The following is a 22,692-nucleotide window of genomic DNA, read 5'->3' as shown; positions in this document are numbered from 1 at the left end:
AAGTTCGCCCACTTTTGGATGGTTGTGCCCACTACGACCTTTTTGGCTTCTAAGTTCCACAGGAGACTTAGTGAGGTGATTGCAGAGCATATTGCTGGAGCTGCATCGAGAGATTTTGGTACACTGGTATAGCAGTGTAAGGACATTGAGGATGTCTGCATTACGAGTAAGGCCAAGAGGGCCAAGATTGCTGAGACAAAGGGAACTGGTGGTTCCACTTCTTGGAGAGACAGGAAGTTTGTCGAGAATGGCAAGGGGAAGCAGTTGGCGGCTAGGCAAGCGCCAAATCAGTTTAAGAGGACTTCTGCTCAGGGGAGTACAACGAGACCTCCTACTCCCAGATGCTTGGGATGTGGGAAGGTTCATCTGGGGTCATGTGCTTCAGGTCAGACTATATGTTTCCAGTGTGGCAAGAAGGGCCACTATGCTAGAGAGTGTCCATCGTCAACGGCGAGAGCTGCAGCAGTTCAGGAAGTTCCATTACAGATAGTTCCCCATTCACCTACAGCGGCACCTATTGTGCCATCTGCCACGGGACGAGTTTACACTTTGGATCGGCAACAGTCGGACTGAGCTCCGAACCTTGTCAGAGGTACTGTTTCCATTGGTGGATCTTTTGTTGATGTATTGTTTGACTCCGGGGCTACACATTCCTTCATTTCTACCCTGATTGCTATGGAGCTTGAGTCGCCCATGTCTATGCTTTCTCCACCGTTGCGGGTGACTACCGCCACCGGAGAAAGATGTGATTCTACCACTGTTCATCGCGATGTAGCGTTTCAGTGGGATGGCCGTGAGTTCTCGGTAGACCTTATAGGATTGTCGATGGCCAATTTGGAGATTATTCTGGGCATGGATTGGTTGTCCAAAAATTGTACATTGATTTATTGTTGTGCCAAGCGAGTTGTGATGTCTCCGGGTGATGCCACAGCCAGTTCCTCGCCTTTTATTTCATTACTGCAAGCTAGGAGAGCCTTGAGAGTAGGGGCTTTTGGTTATGTAATGTTGGGAGGTTTGGTGAGTGGTTCACAGGAGTATATCGCTGGCATTTCTGTGGTGAGGGAATTCATCAAAGTGTTCCCCGAGGAGATTCCTGAGTTTCTGCCACAGCGGGAGATAGAGTTCTCCATTGACTTGCTGCCTGGTGTGGGATCTATTTCATTAGCTCCATACCGGATGTTGCCACCAGAGTTGGCTGAGCTGAAGAAACATATTGAAGATCTTTCGGCGAAAAACTTCATTCGACTGAGTGTGTCTCCGTGGAGAGCACCAGTCATCTTTGTGAAAAAGAAAGATGGAACAATGCGATTGTGCACCGATTACAGACAGTTGAACAAGGTGACAATCAAGAACAAGTATCGCCTTCCACGTATTGATGATCTGTTGGATCAGCTGAAGAGCGCTTGTGTATACTCAAAGATTGACCTCCGGTCCAGATACCATCAGATTCGGGTGAAGCCGGAGGATGTCCCGAAGACCGCATTTTTTTCGAGATACGGTCACTATGAGTATTTGGTGATTCCTTTTGGACTCACAAATGCACCCGCAGTGTTCATAGACTACATGAACAGGATTTTCCAGCCGTATCTAGATCAGTTTGTGATTGTCTTCATTGACGACATATTGATTTACTCCAAGACTGAGGAGGAACATGCTGAGCACTTGAAGATTGTGTTGCAAGTGCTGAAGGAGAAAAAGCTATATGCTAAGCATTCCAAATGTGAATTTTGGCTCAAGTCCGTAAATTTTTTAGGACATGTGATTTCTGCAGAGGGAGTCGCAGTGGATCCGAACAAGATTGAGGTCGTGCTTGATTGGGAGAGGCCCAAGACGGTAACCGAATTTAGGAGTTTTCTGGGTTTGGCAGGGTACTACCGGAGGTTCATCAAGAGATTTTCCATGCTGGTTCTGCCATAGACTCGCCTTACCCACAAGGAGACGCCATTTGTGTGGACTCACGAGTGTGAGGAATATTTCCAGGATTTAAAGGAGAAACTGACTACCGCACCTGTGTTGGTCCTTCCTGATCCTGCTGAGGAAGTCGAGTTGTACACCGACGCCTCTAGAAAAGGGTTGGGTTGTGTGTTGATGCAGCTGGGCAAGGTAATTGCCTATACTTCGAGGCAGTTGAAGCCTCATGAGAAGAACTACCTGACTCATGATTTGGAGTTGGCTGCGATTGTGTTTGTGGGTTTGGGAGGAAAAGGGATTTTAATGGAAGAAGAAATGAAACGCACGTCGTTGTTTTGAAGCATTGTGGACTCCGTTCTACGTTTCATTGTGGCCAAGTTAATATGTCTTCAATGTTCTATAGGCTAAGTTTTGACTTCGGCCCATTTAAGGTCCAATTGATTTCCAAAATTACATGAACTTCTTTTGAACTTGGTCAATGTTATTAGTAGCACTCCACATCCACACACTAGCTGAGGTATTTATCAATTTTGTATGGATAATTTATTATTTGTGCTTATGAATTTTCTTCTATTATATTTTATTAATGTGAAATATACTTTTTATATTAAAAATATTATTTAATACTAAGATGAATCAGAATGTATCAAAATACCAATATTTTAAAGTAACGTATCGAAGTCTCGTGTGTCGGAAACATATCGAAAACGCCGTGTCAATATCGATGTTTCATAAACAATCTTATTTTATATTCGCAAGAAGCTAACTACATAAATCAAATCTATGCCCTCTAAATTATATTGACTATAACATCAATAGTTATGCCAATGTTCCCTACTTTAAAAGGAAAAGGTACGAAAACATCTTGCATATCTAGATGGAAAATTGAGTGGTCAAAAAATGTAGTTATAAAAATTTGAGGTACCAATTGTCTGGAGCAATGCCAGAAAGGTTTTTCACCCGTTGAAGTTTGTAAAGTCATGCAAAAGGATTCCAACATGAATTTTTTGTTGTCCCAAAATGATTCAAGTATAATGCATCATATATTTGATTGTCATCTTTCATATGTGCTTTTTAATACATCAAAATAGATTTACGATTTCTAATGAATTAAGAAGCACACGTGAAAAATGACAATCTAACATTAAGATGCATCATACTATGATTATATAGGGACAACAAAGAATTTGTGTTGGAATCCTTTTCCATAACATCACAAACTTCAACATGAGAAATAAACCTTTTACCCTGCTTTGTAGTCGACTTATAACTAAATTTACTTCATTACCAATCAATTTTCCATCCAAGATATGCAAGAGATTTGGAGTTGGCTGCGATTGTGTTTGCTGCCGCCCCCTATCTCGACGCGGTGTCTGAGATGTCATCCTCGACCTGGACATGATGATAATCCACGTTGTTTCCAATCTGGTTCTGAGGTTGATTTACCTCCTCCAGGACTGGATCCAGCGGTAGGTTCTGATTTTGGGATAGTTGCTGGCTATTGCTCCTTGTTTGGATTGCCATCCTTTGTCAGATTGATGGGAACTTCAAACTCGCAGACGAAGTTCCCCACAGACGGCGCCAATGTTCTGTCCTTAAGACAGAGATGTCCAACCTAGTAGGCTGGTACGTTGATCTTGGATCTAGTGCCCTCTCCAAGGTATCTATGAATGAGATACCCTTGAGTCAAGCAGATCACTGTGCACAGAATATTATAACAGCGTTAGCCAATTGGGTGTGTGTGTGTGCGCACAGTGACAGCATAACAGTAAGAGAGAGAGCGTACCGTACCTTTAGGGTTTATCTTGTATTTATAGAGGTTACTTGTGGGTAGTGTGGATGGGCTTTTGGTACCTCTGATGAGGGCCTAGGCCTGTTTGCTATGCTGTCGTGTTAGGATTAGTATCCTTGATGGATATCTATCTTTTGTTAATATCAATCTGTATCTTAAATTGTCTCTAGTTGGGCTTACCACTTAATAGACCCATTATATGAGTCCATAACAAAAACTTACTCTATTTCTGATCTATTTATTATATAATTAGTTGGCACAATAATTAGCTACCACAACACTAATATTTATATTTATGTTCTGAATTATTAATAGTTGGTAGCACTTGAGTCGTTGGCTGCCACTGTTTATACTTGCTCAAATGTCCATTTGAGCTGTCTCTGGCCTGTTTCCAAATTTTAGTTATTACCTGCTTGAAACACGAGTTTTTTTTTTTTTTTCTGAAGCAGCAATCATGGATTGACACGTATTATAGATAAAAATTAGATGGATTAGACATTGGCTCGCTAACAAATTAGGGAAAAGTTCACGGATGTCTTCTGTGATTTGCTTTAAATTTCTGAGATTTTTTTTATCACATATGTTCTTGTGCTTTGTAAAAAACAAAAAATCACAGGGACATATGGGATAAAAAAAACATACCCTTTTGCAAATCACAGGGACATATAGAATAAAAAAAACACAAAGACATAGATAATTATGAAGCAAACCACACGGATATTGGTGAACTTTTCCCAACAAATTACACATAAACAGCAAATAACTATGGTAAACAAAAAAAAGTGGAATTGATTTTGTTATGCTTCATTTTTTTTGTTGTTGATATTTTGAAAATTTATTTTTTGTAAAAACTAAATTTGAAAAATTTTAATAATTTATTAAAAAATATAATATAGCAAAAATTCTAACCGAATAAATATTTTTCAAAATATAAAGTTACTATTTCAATTTGATTATTATGACGGTAAATTATTTCAATAAAGTATACAAAAATTCTATGAAACGCATACATTAAATTAAATTAAAGAATAAATACCTTTTTTAGTCTCTGACAAAAAACAAGGTCCCCACTTTAGTCCTTTACAAAAATAAATTAGTCATTTAATCCCTAACAAATTCAAAGTAGACCCATTTAGTTGAAATCGTGGTCCCTCACAAATTTAAAAAAGACCCATATTAGTTCCTCAAAAGGACTAAAATAGGTCCACCTTGAATTTGTTAGGGACTAACTAACTAATTTATTTTTGTAAGGAACTAAAATGATGACCATGTTTTTTGTTTGGAATCAAAAATGGTCTTTATTCTAAATTAAATCAAAATGTTATTAACATTGAATGGTTATACGAAAATATTCAAATAAAAAAGAATAAATAATTATCTCGAAATAATTTATTGGCTATAAAACAAAAATTTCTATATGTCCAGTACTATATATTATGGGTTTCAATTTTTTCATGTTATAAATACATATTATGTGGGGCCCATATTTGTTACAAAAACAAAAGAAATTGTTGCACATGAAAATTGAAAAATTATTGATAGAAAAAAATAATTCTCTATAACATCAGAAAATATTTCCATATATTATACTTTTCAATAGAATCAATATATATAACAATTAAAGAAATAGTAATAACTTTCCATTTCTTAAGATGCGGCTATCGTTGTCATGATCGTGGACAGGACAGGATTTCTCACGGAAAAGAATAAAAAGGATTGGATAGGATTGCAAGCATGGCAATGATAATTATTAGGGATAGGTTATTTTATTTATGTTATGGGTAAAGGATCTCTCTAGTCAATACATCATGAGATTATATTAGTCTTTATTATTATAATTTTTTAATCTTATTTTAATCTTATAATCCCAAAACAACGTCGTTTTGAACTCACTGGAAGTAATTTTATCTCCGGTGATGGGAGAAATATTTTTCTCTTTATTTATTATTGATTATCACTCTCTAATATTATTAAATAAGAAGGGAAAGATTATAGTTATTACCTTTTTGTTACTACTTGTTACTACCAAATTTTAATTGTTGATTTCCGTCAATCTAACGATTATAATTTATTAGAATTAATAATTAATTAATAAATGTGACCCAATAAATTATAACTGTTAGATTGGCGGAAATCAACCGTTAAAATTTGGTAGTAACAAGTAGTAAGAAAAAATGTAGTAACTATAACCTTTCCCAAATAAGAATCTTAACTATCATTATTATTTTTCTCTTCTATTCAAATTCTGATGTAATAATATTGGAGAGTGATAGACAAAAATAAATAAATAAAAAAAGTAGAATAGTATATCCTAGTTATTATAATATATAGATATATGCTAGAATTGAATTATTAGCATGTTTGTTTTAGATTTTTGTTCAACCTAATATCCGTTCACTAATGGGAGGAGGAAATTTTTTTCCCCCTCTCGTTAATTTGCATTTTGGTTATTGATCTATCACAAACGTGTTTGAAAGATTAATTTAACACTATTTGGCGTTCCTTGAAATCATTGACAAGCAAGCAGCATAGTGTTGGATATAAATAATTTTGCTAAGTGTGAATATAAATAATGTAGTAAAACAAAATATTCCAGCATCAACATTATGCAGATAAGAACGCTGGGTGAATAAATTGTTTATAAATATATTCATTATTATGATAAAAATAATAATTAACTATTTATCAATCAGAAAAATATTTCTGCAGTTAATACATATAAGTTGTCTGCATTTACTTCCAAAACGACGTCGTTTTGGGATTGAAATATTAGAAAATTATAATTATTAAGACTATAATAACCCTGAAATAAATTAAAATTACAAAAACACTATGATTTTTGTCCCAAAACAACATCATATTGAGCTTACTGTAGAAAAAACGAATCCTTTATCAATTATGTATGTTTACTTTTATTGGGTTAATAATGTACCTAACTCGAAACACCACGTACATGCCTTTTTTTTTATTATTCGATGTCCAACGGTGTCTCCCTTCCTCAATAGAAATTAATGCCTTGAAATTTATTATTATTTATTTTATTATTTTTTGAAGATATTTTAATCGATTTATCACTTTATGACTAGTCCGATTCGGAGTAGATTCTGAAACTAAAATTTTAAATTCCTCTCAAAGACAATAATAAAGAAAATCGAACACATACTCTTATGACCAGTGTTCTCAGACCCAGCCCGGGCAGCGACCCGGTCGGGTACTGGGTTACTAGTCGAACCGGTTGACTTAGATATCTATAAATATAAATATATAAATTTAAAATATTCTCCATATCTAGAAGATATAAACAAGATTCATCAAATAAGTTTAAAAATTATCTTATCACACTATTACAAGTTCATACTTAATCAGTAAATTGCACAAAATAAGAACAAATAAATGAAACTGGATGCTATCTCTATGCCCATGGTGCCAAAATTGTGTCAATCAGAGGCTCTCTTTCTCCACCAAATTCATCTAAATCTTGACCAACATTGCTTGCATTTTGGTCTAGCAGAACAGAAGGTACCTCTAGAGTCTGAGACAGCATGTTCAGAAACGGTTAAATGGGGATGGTAACTTGTTTATCATCATGTCAAGGTCTCTTGCTTATTGGCAAAAATTAAATTTAAAAAAAAAAAAAGTACAATGCTCCAGCTTAATTTTTAACCTGCATAACATAAGGAGCATATAACTAAGTAAAGAGAGAAACTAATGTAACAAAAAATAATAATTATAGAACCAAATCAAGTTCATGAATCCTTGATAGAATCTTGTCCACCGTTAAGCTTCAAGAAACAATGACCAACTCTGGTTTGCTAGTAAATTAATTAAGTAATAAAACCATAAAAGTAAAAAGATATTGTCTACTAAAAAAAAGATATTCGGATGAATAAAAAAAATCAACACCGTTGGAACTTGAAAGCTTAAAACAATCATATGTAATGTATCATCATATTTTAAATTAGAGTCAACAAGCAAATGGGTATAACCTGCGCCCCGTTTCAGTTTTTGAAACTATTTTGAAACCCAAAACTCGTTAGAAACCCCAGTGCTCAGCTGCACCCCGTTTCAGTTTCAGCCTTCAGGTCTAGTTCGATAAATTAGAGTCAATCAGCAACAGGAAGATGGGATGGGATCCTTTGGAAGTTAAAGGAGGCAGGGGAAAATGGAACGCAAAAAAGTTATGGCTTAGGTTAGGGATTTCTTTGGGCTGTGTTTTTTTAGGGAGCACGATTATTTTTTTTAAAAAAATCTGAGTTTCTCACCCGGAGCGGTTCACAAGACTTGGAGGGTCAACGAGTTCCGTAAAAACCCCGGCCAGATCGTTCGGGTTGTACTGAACTAATTGCATGGCCGGTCCAAAGTGTAACTCAAACCGGTTACTCCACCGGGTTCCGGGTTGACCCTGCCATACCAGGCCGGGTTTGACAACAATGCTTATGACTCATCTTTGTTTACTTAGTTCTCTGGCGTCTGGTAAGAAATTTAAACTCACATTTGTAGTCGGAGACTTCCTTGCAGTGATTTTACCATCTTAACTAGTCATTTTAACAGATTAAGTTCAGATGAAATTAAAACACCAAAAATTTATTGCTTCTTGATATTTCGAAAGTTATCTTTTTTTATCCGATTTTCCGGCAAGGTTTGAAAGAGTATAATTTTTCTATGCAGTTTACACAGTTCCTTATTCACAACATAGTCAAATTTATTAATCTCAATCCCTTAGGCCCTACACGATTACCCACGTTAACATATCTAAAACCAAATAAAAGAATCACTTAATCAAATAAGTTTAAATATATTGTGATTTAGCCCATTTTTATGGAAAGAGAAAACTACACTTGATTTAACCCTAGCATAATTATAAAATTCTAACACTTAGCCCTGAACTCGTCCTTGTGGGTACATAATTGTGTGTTTTACAACCATACAAATTTAAAACGTAGATATATGTATATAATATATATATTTCATATGGTGAGAAGAGAGAGAGAGAGAAGCATCATAATTGATCAATAGCAGCAGTTGCCATGACACTGGAGGACAAGAGCAACCACAATAATCTCATAAGAACAGAGCAACTTGTTGAAGAGGAATCTCCATTGCTACCAAGGAAGAGAGATGAGAAGATTCAGGGGTCCAACGGTAGCGGGGCTTCCATTACTGGGTCAGTCTTCAATTTGTCAACTACCATCATTGGTGCTGGGATCATGGCCTTACCTGCAGCCATGAAAGTTCTGGGTCTGGCTTTGGGTATTGTTGCAATCATCTTCCTTGCCTTGCTCACAGAGACCTCTTTGGAGATGCTCATGAGGTTTAGCAGAGTTGGTAAAGCTGGGACTTATGGGGAGGTGATGGGGTATTCTTTTGGTAGTTTTGGAAGATTGGTGTTTCAGATATCTGTTCTTATCAACAACTTTGGGATACTTGTTGTCTACATGATCATAATTGGTAATGCATATGTGCATTTATTTGATGTTATATACACACATTCACACATATTTTTATAATTTTGCATTTCTAATATATTTCTCAATTCGCACTTCTTAGGAATTTGTCATTGAAGAATAAATCTTGGTGTTGCAAGTTGCAACTGATCCAAATTTAGTTTTAATTGCGAGTATTATGCGGCGAATCGTGAACAGAGTTATTTTATAACTTGTCATGCCTTAAAAAGAGGATGAGTTGAATATTTTTTTTGCTTGGCTTTGTAATTGATTTCTAGGTGATGTGCTGTCTGGAACATCTTCGAGTGGAATTCATCATTTTGGTGTACTCGAAGGATGGTTTGGTGAATACTGGTGGACTGGGCGTACTTTTGTTCTTCTTGTGGCAACCCTTTTGGTATTTGCTCCATTGGGGTTTTTTAAGAGGATAGGTACAATACTATGAGTTCAAGCATGTTACTTAATTTACGTTATTTGGTAAGTGGGTTATTATTGTGAATAACCTTTATTTTATTTATGCTTGCAGATTCATTGAGATATACTTCTGCTCTAGCAGTGGCTCTGGCAATTGTGTTTCTAGTCATAACTGCAGGAATCACATTTATTAAATTGTTTAATGGCAGTATAGCGAGTCCCAGGTTGCTTCCAAATATTCTAGATATTACATCTATATGGAATCTTTTTACAGCAGTTCCAGTTCTTGTGACTGCATTTGTTTGTCATTACAATGGTAAGCTACCTGAATCTATCCTGCAATTTTAAAATTTGCAATTTACTCTTGTTGAGAAGACCCAAATTTCAAATTCAACAACGGCTGAAAAACTTTGAACTTTTATATGATTGAAAAGGAAGGAAAAGGAAACATTTTCCATCTGATACAAGTCTAAGTGGAAAGGGTTCCCTTCTCTGTTTATGTTCTTGGTAAATAGTGCTCCTAATTCCTTTTGTATTCTGGAGAAATTCCACTCCCGAGTAACTGGAATGGGGAAAGAAGAGTTCACTGTTATAGCTCAGGGTTTTTGTGATAGCTTATTGAGATGCATTATGTACTGAATGGATCAAACTGTGTCAAGCATCATACTCTTTTTTAGGTGTTTCTTCCTTGAGAATATGCCCAAATTTGCACATTTCTCTTTCTAGTGTTCCAGTTAATTATTTTATTTTCCATTTTAAAATCCTGATCAAAGAAGTCTCCTCACTTCCATAAAAGTAGAGAGACTAGTCAATGATTCAAATGCTGTTACCTGAAATAGTTGGAGTATTTGACTACTACTCTCTGCCACAATTTTTCCCCCCTACTTTTATTGAGAAAGTCTTTAAATGTGTATTATTTTTCTATTCAAATAGAAGTAAATATTTCATTTCAAGTCTATCTGGTAAAATCTTTTCATGAATCTAACATAACTGAACCAGAATCGAGGTAAAAAAATAGAGTTTATTGATTGAACAAGCAATCTCTGAATCTGTATCAAAATGATACTGAAACAGAGACCAAGAAACAGTACAGAACAAAGCCACTAGGAGTGGACTAGTGGTGAGGAGCTTGGATAGTTTACATCAGTATAGAATAACAGGGATTCAGAATTGGCTTTCCCTCCTCGTCTATCTTCTCTAAAACCAGAAAACTACCCTCTATCATTTCCCTCCTATTATTTGTGTACACTGTTGTCTCTCCCTTTCTAACTAACTGTTGACTCAGCTGTCAACATAACTGTAATTGAGTTGGAGGTCTGCTAACAAAATCCATATTTGGACAGCATCTTCAGTTAGTCTTGACTTGGTTCAATGCATCTCTCTTTGCTTTGGAGCAACATAGTCTTAGAACAATTAAAGGTGACAAATAAAAATAGGGTTTTATTAGTGTTATGTAACATAATGTAAGTGTTGTTTCCAACTCTCACATCAAAAGGGAGAGAGAAAGTGGAATGATGAAAGAGAAAGAAAAACATGTGGACCCCACCTCTTTAATGTGTGTGTAGGAAAGGGAAGTTATATTATGTTAAATGATAAACATAAAACCCATAAAAATAATAGCAACTTTACCCCATATTTTCCTTTGTTATGAAAGCAAAGATACAATGCATTCAAAAATGCTACTGGCAATGAGAGGTCCATTCACTCCTTACACTTCGAAAACTTACAGACTTACAACTTTATTAATGGCATCTATGCTTATTCAGTATGATTCCACATGCAGATTGGAATAAGGTTTTTAGACTGTGCTTCTTGCTGAATTCCCTTTTTTTCTTTAAAAAGCCAATCCAAGCAAGTTTGATTCTATGTTTGGCACTTTGTTATTATTTGTCATTCAAACAAATTTATTTACATGTCACAATATTCCATTTATGCTTTCTGGTTTACTGAGATATTTGATATAACAAACAATAACATGGAGCAAATTTATGTACTAGAAAAAATATTTTTGACCAAAGTTCTGTCTTGTGCAGTGCATACAATAGACAATGAGCTAGGAGACTCTTCCCTGATACAATCAGTTGCACGTGCATCACTGGTTCTGTGTTCTACTATATATATTCTTACAGCCGTATTTGGATTTCTCCTATTTGGTGAGTCAACTCTGGATGATGTTTTGGCCAACTTTGATACTGATCTGGGCATCCCTTATAGCAGTCTGCTGAATGACGTTGTTCGGATTAGCTATGCCCTCCATCTCATGCTTGTTTTCCCAGTTATCTTCTTCTCGCTACGCTTCAATTTGGATGATCTTATCTTTCCTTCAGCTAGGTCACTGGAATTAGAAAAGTGTAGGTTTGTCTTGATCACCACTGGACTCATTTCTTTACTCTATGTGGCTGCAAATTTTATACCTAGCATCTGGTATGCTTTTCAATTCACTGGAGCAACTGCCACTGTTTGCCTTGGGTTTGTTTTCCCTGCAGCAATTGCTCTGAGGTGGGTTTCCTCTTTTTAATCTAAATGTTACTCGTGATCACATCATTTTTCATTATTTTGGGTTAATTGCGTCATCTTCCGCGTGATTTATTATTAGTTACTCATCTAGGCATTTAACCTCAGCCTCTATAGTCCATAGAAATAATTGACTTGTATTTTTGGCTCTTGGCTTCTATCAAAATAAACCCATCTGTATCTACAGCTAAAACTTTAGGCATTCCCCAGTTCCCATTTTAGTATTAAGGCCTCTGGACTGCTATGATTTCTAATTATCTTCTGGTATATAGGATAACACTTATAGAGATGGCCATGTTTTAGTAAAAGGCTGAATAGTAGCATGCCAGTTGTTTAACTCAATTCTGCCAGCCTGAAATTCAAGAGTGTTGAGTTCCTATTTCCTGTATTCTTGGTAATCCATGCTGGAGTGGTAGAAGCTGCTCAAGTTGCTCCATGAATGTACAGATTCAGTGACAAAGCCATTAGTATTAAGTTGGCTCAAACATCAAAGCTACATAGAGGCATTTTCCCTACTAACCTATATTTCTGCTGTTTCAGGGATCCCCACGGTATTGCAACAAAGAAGGACAAGATTTTATCCATTGTCATGATTTTTCTTGCTGTGTTCTCAAACGTTGTGGCTATATACAGTAACGCAGATGCCTTGTTCAGGAAACATGTTGATCCTCACCAATGAGTTACTTGGGTGCGTATACTATCATTGTCAGAGAAAAGGTCTCTTTTAAGTCAATGAAAAACTAAGCCTTAGAGAGAGTTTTCCCAAGGCTCACACTTCAAAGAGTTTGGGAAGGAAAATTGTAAGTTCAAGTTAAAGACTATCTGAAATATAGACATTAATATTGCACACACATGTAATGCTAATGTTTCTCAAAGCACTTATCAAGCGGTGCCTAATCGTGCTAGTTTTTAGAAAACTCTAATCCTGTGCCCATCTAGTCTGGATCCGGATCCTCTCATGTGAAAATTCACATGACCATGTCATGTGGAAAATCATAACCATACAAAGGTGGATCAATGGTAATAAAAGAGGAGAGAAAAAAATGTTAAAATAAGTAGTTACGAAATCATAACTGTTGATTTATCTTTGTATGGTTGTGATCTTCCCACATGATTATATCATGTTTTTTTTACACATGAGAGGATCCATTTACATCTAGTTTACTTGATTCGACAATTTTGTTGTTGTTGTCCCTTGAATAATTTTACTATAATACGCTAAAAGTATGGGTAATTTTGATGAATAGTGATTATCGGTTAATATTTCTAATCATATTTTTTTTTAAAATAATATCATGTCATGATTGAATTATCTCTTCTAACGGATAATTTGTTGTGCCAAATGATCACTCAAAAGGACAATTTTCTTTTAAAATGTTAAACTGGCTCAGATAAAAATATCAATTCATTTGTAAATTTTATGTGATGAAGAGCACAAACTAAATTGAACAATATAAACCATTACAAAAATTTTAAAAAATGTGCTAAGGCTCTGCTAGGTTTTGGTGCATGGTAGACGACGTAAACGGTGCAACCTTTGCACCATTGAAGGAACCCGATGGTGGAGCAAACTCTCAACAAGTTTGAGATGACGTGTCAAATCTGATCAAGATCGATGGCCCTGCTATGCGCGATCTAGATTCAAGCGACTATAACATGCTGGATGTGGGTCAAAAATAGAAACCTCCTTCATTTGTGGGAGTGGTGCGATCACTTCATAACAAGTAGGATGGTGAGTTGCCAGAAGAAGAGGATTTCGAACCAGGTTCTGCAGAAAAAGAAGGGGACATCAAGCAAAAAAGGAACGAGAAGAGTACTAATAACATTTAAGCTATCGAGTGAATTCAAACAACGCGCATGAAGGTGGAGACAGTCCTTTATTGTCAAGTCATTAAGAAAGCTGTAACACCCCGTTATCAAACCGACGTGTTATCAACAATTATGTATTAAGCGCAGTTACAATCATAATATTACATTTAAAAATATGGGAAGACTTTTTCTTTTTATCAATGCTTACCCTTTTAAAACAACCGTATTAACCATTTTACCAAATGTAATCATAAATCATAACTATTGCGAAAACATAAATGCTATAGCTTAACATCATACAACATTGATTTCAAGCTGCTAGATGGTTTCCATAAACCAACAAAGCTTAATTACACAATTTGATATTTTACAGACTTGAGATACCTTCGGTTTTCCTAAAATTGCAAATGGACTACTGGTCCATAAATTTCCATCTTTTAATATGTTAAACTACACTCTTCTAACTTTCCAAAGAGGTATCCGTAGAATATGTAGAATATTCTAGATAGTATTTATTGATGTAGTTGGTAGTTGTATATTTAGTTGGTAGTTGTATATTTATTGATGTAGTTGGTGGTTGTATATTTACTAAAGTAGTTGAGGTAGTTGGATGTACTTAATATAAAAAGGACCCATTGGGTCTCTCAATGAATCAAGAAAGTATTATTCAGACAAAACACTTCTTCCACTTCTTCTTTTCTTCATGGTATCAAGAGCTGGTTATATTACAGTCTCTTCCCCGTTCTGATTTATTTTTAAGTCATTTTCCTATTCCTTTTTTTTCGTTTTAGCCACTGCCCTAGCCAGAATCCTTACCTAGACACCTCCAACCACGAAACCAAGGCCACCATTAGGTTCAGAACAAAATTTCGAGCCAGCCCACATAAGACCCGTAGCAGTACTGTTCATTACTGTAGCAGTACTGTTCATTTACTGTAGCAGTATCGTTCATTACTGTAGCAATCATTGTTTCACTCTAGCCAAGATTGCTCTCATTCATTGATTTTGGCGAGCAACCCTCTTCCTGTTCTGAGGGTCAAAATCGCATTTGGAGGAACTTTTTTCTGGGTACCTGTTGTTAGAAAGCCATGGACGCTGAAAATTTTGAAAATTCGTCTTTTCAGAAATTGATGTCTTAACCTGCTGAGGCAACTAGTCATGTTGCTCAAAAAAGTATGGCATTCCATGTTGAATGTAGTAATCGTTGGATCCTTGATTCACGGGCCTCTGATCACATGACAGGTAATGCAACCTTATTTTTCTCCTATACCCCTTACTATCACCTGTCACGAATAAGAACAGCTGATGGGAATTTCTCCACTATTGCGGGAAAGGGATCCATTAAACTTTCTGAGCATATTATTTTGAACTCAGTACTTCATGTTCCCTCTCTTACTTGTAATCTCATCTCTATTAGCAAACTTACTGCCGAGTTGCATTGTGTTGCTAAGTTCTCTGCAAATGCTTGTAGCTTTCAAGAACAGGACTCGGGGAAGATGATTGGCAGTGTTAGAGAGGAAGAAGGGCTCTACTATTTTACAGAGGTTCATTGTGAAAAGAGGATTTTTTTGAACCACTCTCTATGTTTATCAGATGACTGTAATGATGTTTTGTTATGGCATCGTAGGTTGGGACACCCAAATTTTGTTTATCTCCTTAAGTTATTCCCGAACTTATTTATCAATAAAAAGTCAAGTTCCATTCTTTGTGATATTTGTCAGCTTGCAAAGCACTCTCGTGTCACTTATTCTCCTAAGAAATATCATGAATCTTCTCCTTTTACATTGATTCATGGTGATATTTGGGGACTTGCTCGTGAAAAGGATGTCTCGGGTGCTCGTTGGTTTATTACTTTCATTGATGATCATTCTAGGGTATGTTGGGTATATCTCTTAAAAGATAAGTCTGAGGCAGCATCCACTTTTACAAACTTTCATGCTATGATTCAAACTCAATTTCAGACCTCTATCAAAATTCTGCGAACAGACAATGGTACTGAATATTTTAATTCAGTTCTTGGAGATTACCTAAACCAGCATGGAATTATTCATCAAAGTTCTTGTCCTAACACCCCTCAACCAAATGGGGTGGCTGAAAGAAAAAATAGACATCTAATTGAAGTTGCTTGAGCACTTTTATTCACGATGCATGTCCCTAAATATCTGTGGGGGGAAGCCGTCTTGACAGCCTGTTATCTCATTAATCGGATGCCTTCTCGAGTACTAAATTTTCATTCTCCTTTATCCTGTCTTACTAAATCTTTCCCTCTTTCAGTGCTCTTTCTTCCCTTCCTCCCAAAATATTTGGCTGTGTGGTTTTTGTGCATATTCCTCCACATCAAAGGTCCAAACTTGACCCTAAATCCATTTGATGTGTCTTCATAGGATATTCCCCAAATCAAAAAGGTTATAAGTGTTACTCACCTTCTCTCCTTAAGGTTTTTATTTCCATGGATGTTACCTTTTATGAAACACAACCCTTTTTTTCCCCGACTTCTCTTCAGGGGGAGTCTATTGGTCTTGGTATGGATGAAGATAAGCCTGGGAAACCAAATGATGCTACTATCTTACCTTGGCATTTGGAAACAGGGGGAGTTATTGAGAAGGAAACAGGGGGAGCAACTATACCTGAGTCTAATGATCCTCCTTCTCATCAAGCCACTATACCTAAGTCTAATGATCCTCCTTGTGATCCTCTTGGAAAATGGGGAAAATTTTATAGCAGGCGCAAAACACATCAAGATGCCCTAGACTGCCAGAATCCTGACTTGAGTCCTGGTTCCAGCAACCCACTTGAATGCACTAGTACAGCCAACATTGATATGCCTATTGCTCTTCGGAAAGGTACTAGATCTTGCATTGCTCATCATATTTCCCCTTATATCTCATATGAGAAGTTGTCTCCAGGTTTTCGTGCTTTCAACACTATGTTAGATAGTATCAGGATACCCAAAAATATCCTAGAAGCACTTGATGACCCAAAATGGAGGAATGCAGTATTAGAAGAAATGGATGCACCTATAAATAATGGAACATGGGAGTTTGTGACATTACCTAAAGGAAAGAAAACTGTTGGTTGCAAGTGGGTGTTCACAATAAAATTCAATGCAGACAATGCATCAATAGGTATAATGCCTGATTAGTTGCTAAGGGATTTACTCAGACTCATGGGATGGATTATCAGGAGACATTTGCTCCTGTTGCCAAACTTAACACTATCCGCGTTCTGCTATCTCTTGCCGCCAACCTTGATTGGCCATTGCAATAGTTAGATGTTAAGAATGTCTTCTTGAATGGTGATCTACATGAGGAAGTTTACATGGATCCACCTCCTGGTTTTGAAAAAGGGGATGGTTATGTGTGCAAGTTGCAGAAGTCTCTCTATGGACTTAAACAATCTCCCAGAGAATGGTTTGGGAAATTTACTCAAGTTGTTAAGGGAAGAGGGTTCACCCAAGCTCAGATTGATCACACTTTATTTTTTAAACACTCCGACAAAGGAAGAATGGCTATTCTGATCGTTTATGTTGATGACATAATTGTCACTGGTAATGATAGCGAGGAGATAAGCTCTTTAAAAAAATGTTTAGCTGACCAGTTTGAACTAAAAGATCTTGGATCTCTCAAATATTTCTTTGGCATGGAAATTGCTCGGAGTAAGGAAGGAATTTCTTTAACTCATAAAAAAAAAATACATTCTAGACCTGTTGCAAGAAACAGGTATGCTTGGGTGCAAGCCGGCAGAGACTCCAATTGAAGCTAATATCAAGATGGGAGTTGAGGATGAGGAAGATGTTGATAGGGAGCAGTACCAGAGACTAGTGGGGAAATTAATCTATTTGTCTCACACTCGTCCTGATATTGCTTTTGCTGTGAGCATGGTTAGCCAATTCATGCATTCTCCTAATGAAAAACACCTTAATGTTGTTTATAGAATTCTCAAATACCTCAAAAATACCCCTGGTCGAGGAATTTTCTTTAAAAAGGGGCACAAAAAGATGATTGAAATCCATACAGATGCAGACTGGGCTGGCTCAGCAATGGACCGAAGATCTACTTCAGGATATTGTACTTATGCTGGGGAAACCTTGTGACCTGGAGAAGTAAGAAACAAACTGTTGTTGCAAGAAGCAGTGCAGAAGAGGAATTTCGGGCTCTAGCCCATGGTATTTGTGAAGGAATTTGGTTACGAAGGCTTCTGGAGGAGTTGAAGATCTCTTATTCCCTACCTATCAGATTATATTGTGATAATTAGGCTGCTGTCAGCATTGCTCAAAATCTTGTTCATCACGACAGAACAAATCATGTGGAAGTTGATCGTCACTTTATCAAAGAGAAATTAAAAGACGGTAGTGTATGCTTGACATATATACCTACCAAGGAACAGACGGCAGATATCCTCACTAAAGGATTACTTAAGCCGACCTTTGAGAATTTGATTAGCAAATTGGGAATGATCAATATATATCTCCCAACTTGAGGGGGAGTGTAGAATATTCTAGATAGTATTTATTGATGTAGTTGGTAGTTGTATATTTAGTTGGTAGTTGTATATTTATTGATGTTGTTGGTGGTTGTATATTTATTAAAGTAGTTAAGGTAGTTGGATGTAATCAATATAAAAATGACCCATTGGGTCTCTCAATGAATCAAGAAAGTATTATTCAGACAAAATATTTCTTCCACTTCTTCCTTCTTGTTTTCTTCAGTATCACACGCCTCAATCGGAGTTCTATAATTCCAGAGATATGCTCGCCATAAGTTAATTCCTTAAAACTGCCAACTCTGCATTTCTGGGTTCACCAAGTTCCCTTACTGTTTTTAAAACTGCGGATGTTCTACTTATCTGTTTGCTCCCAAATTTCATATGTTCAAGTCGACACCTGGATCTTTAGATTGATATATCATAAGCTTTAAAATGGTAGCTCACACACCTCATTTTACCGTGAAATGAGGGAGATATCGGTCTCCAAAGTTCGGGTAAAAATCTCACTATTTTCTGGAAATTTCGGCAGGATTCATTTGTTTCTATAACTAATCTCATTGTATTCACTTGTACCTAATTGACATTGGAAAGGAATCCAAAGGCCCAACAAACCTTGGTGCACTTACATCCTCAACATTAAGCCATAATATGTCCATCACTCAATTCACAATTTATTCTCCATAATTACTTGGGTTAGAAGTTGCCTTCTATCACATTTATCACTTATTTCTTAATTCAATCTCTATCATTTTCATTACATTCATAATGGCCAATTTTATGCCTTCATTACCATTATACCAAATCATGTTGAAATAGGCCTAAGGCCCTTCCATCATATATATCAAATATTACATGCCAAGATCCTTAATATATTCAATTACATTTACATCAACTAACAAATTTAACTATTACATCATATACAAAATACCAAGTGATTCACTAACAATTAGACTTAGCCCAAAAATAATACATGAACAAACCCTATGCATGGTATTCATCAAATCATGTTATGCCAAATGTTCATACACTAAGTCTAATATACAAATATGTAGTCCCAAAATACATCAAAATCCTCTAGGCATAATGCACTCCAAAATGCTCAAGTCCACAACTCTATATAGGCTATATAACACCTCGTAGATTTGAAACATATATTTACAATTAAAATGAGGATTAAGAGGTAGGATTAGAGAAAATCCTAAGTTCTGGGTCAAAATACGTAAGAAGGGTAAAATAGTAATTTAACAAATACGTAACCCTAAACTGTAAAATGGTAGTATAAGGTCTCAAATGAGAAAAATAATCCTGAGAATGAATTCAGAATAAAAAATCGAGCGGTTAGGCAAGTTTCTGGAAAAGGTACTTAGGACCAAGAAATTTGTGCCAATGGTGCACATATCAGGCTAAATCAGTGATTTCACCGAATTACCGGAAAACTCCGAGTTCATCTGTTCAAGGAAAATTAAAGGAATTTGGTAAATGTTAAATTTTGGATTTAATGGATATTTTATGAATTAATTGGAGTTTAGTGGATTAAGTGGATGATTTGAAATAATTTGAATTATGTGAGGTGTCATGTGGGATCCACCCACTTAAGTGACTTAAGCCACCAAAGCCATCAGCCACTATTCATCATCTTGTCCCTCATTCTCCCTCTTCAAAACCGAGCCACCATCTTCAAAAGGGGGAGATTTGTTCTCCTTCAATCTTCCACCAAAACCACTCAAGTTTCACATGAAATTTGTAGTAAATGAACCAATGAACCTAACCTCCACCTCCATTCTCCTGGAAAGTCCATAGATTTTGAGATTTTCCTTCCTCAAGCTTGCAAAAATTTGGAGACATTGGTGTCATTAGAACTTGATGCTTGATGCTTGAGCTATTGCTTGGGGGTCATTCTTAGGAGTCTTGAACCTTGATTATTGGTAAGTTTCACTACCTATTATTGGATATTCTTTGAGATCGAAATTTGGTAAACCTAAGCCTACGTGTGTTGATTGGAGGTAGTTGGAGACCTCAAATGGACTTTGTGCATTAGATAAATGTTGCTTAGAATGATGAATTATAGTGATTGAGCTCATAAATTTTATTATGAAAAAGTTTAATAACTTAGTGAATTTTTGGATGGATGAGCATGATTTTGAGAAATTGGATTGTTGTATAATGGTGAAATTGAGTTGTGGATTAGTTATAATGGTTAATTACATGATGTGTGGTGCATTGGTTGTATGAAAAATCAATTGGTAATCCCTTGGGTCATGGATACAAGAATTCGGCCATTTAGGGTATTTTAGGGCAAGATGGTGCAAGGTTGAGTAATTGAGTTTGTGGATGGTTCGAATCAAGTATAAATGGATTGTATGAGTATGTAATGATGGTTGTATGAAAGAAAAATCCGTTGGGTTGTTCATGTCAAGCATTCTATAACACCTCATATATTTGAAATCCAATATTAAAGGTTTAATTGTTGGTTAAAGGGTTTATTTAGTAAAAATTCTGAAATCTGGGTGAAAATACACACGAAGGGTAAAATGATAAATTGGAAAATACGTAACCTAACCTGTGAGATGATAAAATTATATTTAATTTGATGAAACTAATGATGGAAATGGATTCAGAATGAAATTGGAGTGGATAGACACTTTTTGGAAGAAAAAAAAGTGATGAATAGTGTCGTTCCTGGAGTAGGAACGACATTAAGCAGGTTGTTCCTATGGTGGGAACGGTATTCAATAAGTTGTTCCCAAATGGGGAACGACATTCCCATGGTGGGAATAATATTCAATAAGTTGTCCCCAAAGGGGGGAATAGAGTTCTCATAGAGGGAACAACGTTCTTAGGTTGGGAACATCATATAGTTATTTTTGGGAGAAAAAAGTTATCGGAAATCCAAAAATAATGTTGAGGGTAATTATTAAATCACTTTGGTGAATGTTAAAATGAGGATTTGATGATTACAACATAAATTAATTGGATGACTTGAGAGTTAATTGAAGATTAGTGGTGTGTTTGAGTGATTTTAAATGAGTGGCACTTGTGGGGCCTACCTTACTTAAGTGGGATATTAGGGCACATATCCAATAGTCAGAGTGCATCGTCTTCCTCCATTTCTCCTTCAAAAAGCCGCAACCCCTTTCCACCATTGAAGAAAGAAGTTAAAACTTGAGAAATTCATAACTCAAGCTACACTCAATGAAATTGAACGATTCCAAAGCCAAACTTGTCTAACATTTTGAGAGGTACACATTGCTACCCTTATTTTCAAGTGGGGAGCACCGTGTGAAGAGATCCTCCCCTAAGAAAGTGATGGTCTTAAAGCTTTAATGGGCCATTGGAGGTGGCATGACTTGCTTTGATGCTTGAAAACACATCCTAGGAGTCCTTGAAGATCATTTGTGGTAAGTGTTCCAACCCTTGACTTGATTTGATGATGGATTGAAAATGGGTATAAATTTTGAATAGGTGTGAGTTGATTGACGTAGTTGGAGGCATGTAATGGTAGTGTCCATTTGGAATTTAATGCTCACAATGATGAATGATGATGATTGAACCAATAAAAATTATTGTGATACAATTTGGTAACTTAGACAAATTTTGATGGATGAACCAGGATTTGTTATAAAATAAGTTGTTGAGGAATGGTGTAAATGAGTTATGGATGCCTTGAATCATTAATAATAAGGTAAAATAAGTGTGTAATGCATATGAATTGAGTGGAAAACCTTGTCCCCTTGATATGTATTTTTGGCCTAGAGGGAACGATTAGGGGAACGTGGTGCTAAGTCATAATGTAAGGTAAATGAGGATTGTATTGGTGTTGAGAAAAGTTGTGTAACCATAGAAATGATTGGGTGTAATGGAAACACATTGGGCAACATTTTGCCTAAGTCTATTTGTTGATTTATCATGTTGTATTGTGGAGGATTTAATTGTATTATTTATCATTTGAAAAATTGTAATTGTGAACTCATGGACCTTGTGTAATATGTAAAACATGTATGTGATGAAAGGACAATAGACCTATTTTAAGTTATGATTATGTATCTATTGTAAGAATGCAAGCAAATGGGACAATATGATTATAATAATTCTAAGTTTTGATAAAGTATGTAATGAATCATAAATGGATGAGAATATGTTAAATTGTTGTGGGTGTAAGAGCACCAAGGCATTGTTGGTCCTTGAGATACCTATTCTATTCCATGGGGTTTATCTAGTTACTCATATAATATATTAACAATTATATCGAGACAAAATATGAAACAGGATAAAAAGTGCTTATGATTTATTTGCGACAATATAAAAGGTACACTATATGTCCTA

The 22,692-nt window shown here is 36.0% G+C and overlaps 1 protein-coding gene across 2 annotated transcripts; it reads left to right on the top strand.

Annotated features, from left to right (window-relative positions):
• Nucleotides 1-7,734: 7,734 nt before the first annotated feature.
• Nucleotides 7,735-13,270, top strand: LOC133298009 (amino acid transporter AVT6A-like). 2 transcript variants are annotated; one of them, XM_061497249.1, is made up of 5 exons: nt 7,735-9,151; nt 9,426-9,578; nt 9,674-9,877; nt 11,595-11,912; nt 12,616-13,270. In XM_061497249.1, exons 1-5 carry the CDS (start codon nt 8,731-8,733, stop codon nt 12,666-12,668), a joined length of 1,149 nt encoding a protein of 382 aa, XP_061353233.1. In that variant the 5' UTR covers nt 7,735-8,730; the 3' UTR covers nt 12,669-13,270. The 2 variants fall into 2 exon arrangements, with proteins under 2 accessions (XP_061353233.1, XP_061353232.1); XM_061497248.1 differs by having other exon boundaries at nt 11,595-12,060.
• The last annotated feature ends 9,422 nt before the right edge of the window (nt 13,271-22,692 follow it).

This window comes from Gastrolobium bilobum, unplaced genomic scaffold (assembly GCF_033153095.1).
Source record: "Gastrolobium bilobum isolate Gb01-03AN ecotype WA unplaced genomic scaffold, APGP_CSIRO_Gbil_v1 utg13341, whole genome shotgun sequence".
In the NCBI taxonomy this organism is placed as follows: domain Eukaryota; kingdom Viridiplantae; phylum Streptophyta; class Magnoliopsida; order Fabales; family Fabaceae; genus Gastrolobium; species Gastrolobium bilobum.
The sequence above is the reverse complement of the archived record's forward strand: the minus strand, read 5'-3'. Positions and strand labels throughout refer to the sequence as shown.

Bases quoted from the DNA above. Each gene is read 5' to 3' on its own strand.
- LOC133298009 (XM_061497248.1), top strand. From the start codon at position 8,731: ATGACACTGGAGGACAAGAGCAACCACAATAATCTCATAAGAACAGAG. The intron at 9,152-9,425 runs GTAATGCATATG...ATTGATTTCTAG, and splicing joins TGTCTACATGATCATAATTG to GTGATGTGCTGTCTGGAACA. The intron at 12,061-12,615 runs GTGGGTTTCCTC...CTGCTGTTTCAG, and splicing joins CCTGCAGCAATTGCTCTGAG to GGATCCCCACGGTATTGCAA.